The 4891-nt window shown below is 45.7% G+C and overlaps 1 protein-coding gene across 3 annotated transcripts; it reads right to left on the bottom strand.

Moving 5' to 3' along the window:
• Positions 1-811: 811 nt before the first annotated feature.
• tmem168b (transmembrane protein 168b) lies at positions 812-4612 on the bottom strand. 3 transcript variants are annotated; one of them, XM_085282794.1, is made up of 4 exons: positions 3488-4612; positions 3244-3389; positions 2822-3096; positions 812-2292 (listed from the first exon to the last, which is right to left on the bottom strand). In XM_085282794.1, exons 1-4 carry the CDS (start codon positions 4610-4612, stop codon positions 1745-1747), a joined length of 2094 nt encoding a protein of 697 aa, XP_085138920.1. In that variant the 3' UTR covers positions 812-1744. The 3 variants fall into 3 exon arrangements, with proteins under 3 accessions (XP_085138920.1, XP_085138919.1, XP_085138921.1); XM_085282793.1 differs by having other exon boundaries at positions 3244-3386; XM_085282795.1 differs by having other exon boundaries at positions 3244-3386; positions 3785-4612.
• Between the last annotated feature and the right edge of the window lie 279 nt (positions 4613-4891).

Here is a 4891-nt window from a genome sequence, read left to right as displayed (position 1 = left end):
CTTTGCACAGTCTTTTTTTCTGAATAAATCAGGTGACAGATGTTATAACTGCCTCAAATTGAATTAACTTTTGGTGCTTCAATGCAGTTAGTGACCACCCATCAGTAATACTATAGGTAAGTATTGTGTCCTTTGTAATATCTACTCCAGAGTTTCAGTTTTGTTATTTTTTTGTTGTAAGGGCAGAAAGTTTATGCTTGGTAAGTTTGTATACAGTGTCACCATGGAAACAAATTCCATCAAATCTTTATCTGTTTTGCTCTTGATGTACTCGTTAGACGGGCTGGACATGTGCGTCTACAAGGGGGAAACTGCCACAAAACTTGGGAAGCAACTACTAAAATGCTTTGTCACACATCTGTGGCATACACACTTTTTCCTCTTCTGAAATTTGAAATGTTGCCAGCTTTCCAGATTCCTCAGTTTTCTATAAAGTTACTTGTGATTATGGATTTTACACAAGATAAACATTGCAAATAGTATCACCATTGCGCTGCTACCAAATTATCACAAGATAGTGGGCATGCAAAAAAGAAGTCTTCAACATTTGTCAGTTCCAAACTATCCAATCCACCAGAATAAAATATCCTGACGACTATCGGTTCCTTTTGGGAAAGAACAACAGTGGTACCTCAGTAATCAGAACTGATAAATAAGCAGAATCCAAGCGGACTCAATGGCACTGATGAGTAACAGCACCTCTGCAACTTTGAACTGGACAAGACTAAGGAGATGGATGAAATGATACCCCTTTTTAAAAAATAATATAAGGAGATAAGCAAGTTCATACATTAGAGTGATATTTGACTTTTTATTGCATAGCTCCAACAGGTTTTCTTCCCATGAATCCCTTTCTATACACACACACACACACACACAGCCTATTGGCATACAGTTGCATAGTTCAGTGAACTGTAATAAACCCCCAGGAAGAAAACAAATTCCTGTGGTCCATTACAAGAGAGACTGCAGGTCTTCCGGTACCTGGCTTGTAGTGCATTGGTACAATTAAGTCTTTGAGGACTCCCTGCAGCAGCAGGAGTGGATTTAAAGATCACCTGGTAAAAGGCATTCTAAAATATTTTTTAGAACAGACAAAGCAGTGCATTCAAGCATGCAGTAAGCAACGAGTGACAAAATATTTGTAGGAGTGCAGAAAAATGTACGAGGAATCATTTCATCATAACAGAATAATAATAGCAAAACCTGCAGCTGAAGAGTGCAGAGAACAGCTTTTATGCCTGAGATCCTCCTCTGAAAACGTACCGTCGACTCTTTGGTTTAAGGTTAAAAACAATCAGCCTAGCAAGTCTGAGTTTTGGTGAAGCTAAAAGGCACCTGTGTGAATGTGCAGAAAACTGAGGTGGCTCAGATCTAACAGTCAATACGGTGCTAAAATGTGCAAAATAGGGTCCATGTTCAGTCTCACCTTGCATTGTGTATTTGTCTAATGTCTGGGGAAGAAAGAATAAGACCTTCGAATCCAGTCACACATTAACAGAACTGCTTTTCAGACACTTTAAATAATAACTCTATCAACATCCCAATCAGTAACTGGCTTATTTTAAAGTAACTTGAAAGGATTCTGGTTAACAATCTTATAATCCAACAGCTGCCCGTCTTTGGGATACAAAAAGAATAAAAAAAACAAACAAACCCCCAAACCTAACAACAACAAACAAAAACTTTAGAAAATATTTTTTAGAAATATATTCTTCAAATAAAAACAGGTTCACACATATTTCTATGATCTGACCAGTTTGAAGCCCTGCCCCGTGTCCAGTATTGCTGGTGGAAACCAGTTGAGCTTGAGTCTCTTGAGACATCGCAGGCAGGCGCTGCAGGTCCACAGCAGGTTCAGGCTGCCGCACCACAGCGCCAGCTGGACCACGGGATAGGTAACCCGGGGGAAGTACATGCTCCAGTGATTGGTGACGTCGCTTCCTGTTGGTAGGTGCAGCGTGTAGTCGCCCCAGTGTTTGGAGATGCCGTAAGCAGCAGAAACCGCCCTGCCCCTCTCTGACCACTGGATGTTGCTGTTTGAGTTGCAGTTGTACTCCACCCACTCGGAGGTGAAGTCTCCGAGCTGCGGCAGGTCATGCAGCTCGACGTCCGCCGCTCTAGAGAGCGTCGCTCCCTGGATGGCAACATACAGATTTTCCACCTTGGTAACCGCCTTCACCCATGGCAGAGAGTTGTCACAGTCGAGCACCACAACAAGGCGGGAACAGAAGTTGGTGTTCTTTTCCCTCCACCACTCCAAGATGTGATCCAGATGTAGAGTGTCTCCACCTAAAGATGTGCGCATGAAACAGCTGATTTATTTATATATATATATATATATATATATATATATATATATATATATATATATATATATATATATATATATATATATATTTAAAAAAAAAATGGGGTGGTTAATCCTTCAAGCTCAGGTCCTCTGCCAGAGGCCTGGGAGAGGTCTCTATTTCTTTTCTTTCTTTTTTTGCATTATCCTACTGCCAGGGTTTTTGCTAGTTAAAAATTGGCCTCTGGGTGGAGTACCTACAGACATATGCATGACTGATTGTACATTTAGGATGTAGTATGCATTAATATCCATTTTCCTAATATTTCTGGCTATTTAATAAACAAAACAGCATTTTATACTCAAATAAATTAAACTTCAATTCAATACTTGGTTAAAAATATATGTTTTTACAACAACCCAGGTTTCCTTTTTGGAAAGTGCCAAACTTTTTTTCCCTTCAAATACATACACAGGTTTAGAAAAAAGCGAGTCCCAATCATGACTGCTTCAACTTAAAGCCTCTCTCACCTGCCAGCGCCCACTCGCCAGTGCGATGCGTATGGCCACTGTAGAAGATTACGTAGGTGTCGTGGCGTGGGCCGTCTGGGGTACGGAGGTCCAGAAAGGATTTCATCTTGGACTGCAGAGCCTCCAGGGTTACCCCGCTGGTGGAATAGTCACAGCCAAACGTCTCAATCAGGTGGTGGGCAAAGAAGCGCTGCACGTTGTTCAACATACCCGTAGAGCGCCTGTTCAACTCGTGCACCTGGCCTGGAGGCAGCAGCATCGGCTGACCGTCAGGACTGTAACAGGAAGGAGAATTATGCCACTTTCAGAATTCCATTTCATTTGTGCGCACAGAATATCAATGATGTAAATCCAAACATGAATCTGAATGTGGTCTAAATTGGAGAGGTTTCTAATTCTCAGATACAACGCTGGTCCTCTACCTGCAGTAGTTGGTGGGAATGACCACTGCATAGCCCACGCATGTTCCTCCCAGGGTGTTCCCGAGCTCATGGAAGAGTCCATGGAACAGAGACTCCAGGGGCAGAATGAGCAGGAAAGTGCTCACAAACAAACTGTTTTTGGCCTGCTGAGCAAATTTACAAGAGTCACGTAAAGGAAAAAATGAAACAGGAAACAGAATAACCCGTGTGCTGCAGCAGTAAAGCATTTTTGAGACAGACCTACCTGCCAGCACAGAGCACCCACAGCTACCGTGGACACCAGAGTAAAGAACACCAGGCGTTCAGAGATGAGGCAGAAATGTCGCATGCCTTTGGAGGCCATCACCTTGTCCAGGCCGCTGACCTCCGACCAGCACAGCCTCTGGCATTCGCTGAGCTTAGAGTGAAAACCCCACACAGTGATGACAAACACCATGTGGCAAATACCCCAGAAGAGCGCACACACCACGAAGGCTGGGATCGTGCGGTACCACTGTTCCTGGTCTAAAAGTCTCACAGCAGAAAGGACGATGAAGCTCACCTCCACCGCCAGCAGGGGCAGGAGGGAGACCCGGCGCCACAGCCCCCTCCACACCAGAAACGGTTGCCAGCGCTCGGTCACAGAGAGGCCGCTGAAGTAGACATCGAGCAGAGGGTCGCAGATGAGCTGGCTGAAGAAGCAGGAGAGGGCGAACGGGTTGGTGGTAATGTTCAGAGACTTAAAGAACAGCACGGCAGTGATGACAGCGAAGCAGGCCAGGTTGGCGAGCGCCAGGAGCGCCTTCATCCGCAGCGCAACCATGACCGTGCCCAGAGCGACCACGAGCACCATCACGCTCAGGGACTTCTGAATGAGCAGCGCGGTGCTGGCGATCGCAAAGCCAGCTAGCTCCAGGCGCTCCGCGGAGGTCAAGAAGGCAGGGCGATACCTAGCACATCCAACCAGTCTCTCCAGCAGTGCCCACAGTGTCCTCAGAGCCACGCTGGCCAGCAGCAGGTAGTTGGTAACCTGCTCCCTGACGTCGACGTCCAGGGCGGGGGAGTTGAGGAAACACAGGAGACCCAGCAAAAAACCGAACCACAGGTGGAGGATGTTGAGGCTCATCCTCTCCATACTGAAGTAGTAGAGGCCAATGGCTATTCCAAGGACAACCAGGGCCAAAACAAAAATGACAAGAAGAGCGGACTCCGCGCTTGTTTCCCACCGGACATAGAGACCTATGCACAGGGCCACGAGCAGGTTAAGCCCGGACAAGTAGCCTAGCCACCGGACTGATGACCACATGCTCATCTCTCCGTTGACTTCCTCCAGCCGGGTCATCGCTGCGTGAAGGCAGTGACTGACACAGTAACGTAGAAAACGACACATTTTCCTTTTAAATTAAATACCAACGACCTGAAACTAAAAAATGGCATTTAAGTCAGATATTACCCGGTCTGCTGTCCGCTGTGACATTCAAACTCGGTTTAGCCAGCGGGCTAACTTGTTGAAAGTAGCTAGCTTAGCTGGCGTTAGCTCCTCAGCGGCACATCTTCAGGACGGTTAGTGTCAGCGGTCAAAACACTCACATCTTGGATGTCACTTGTTTGTATTCTTCCATCTGACGTTTGGCACGATTATAAACGATCGCAGTTGGGTTATTCTGAC

Source organism: Mchenga conophoros, linkage group LG7, assembly GCF_057382185.1.
Source record: "Mchenga conophoros isolate Kocher_MC1m ecotype Shallow Benthic linkage group LG7, M_conophoros_male_GT1.1, whole genome shotgun sequence".
NCBI classification, from domain to species: domain Eukaryota; kingdom Metazoa; phylum Chordata; class Actinopteri; order Cichliformes; family Cichlidae; genus Mchenga; species Mchenga conophoros.
Note: the sequence above shows the minus strand (reverse complement) of the source record. Positions and strands in the feature narration are given on the sequence as shown.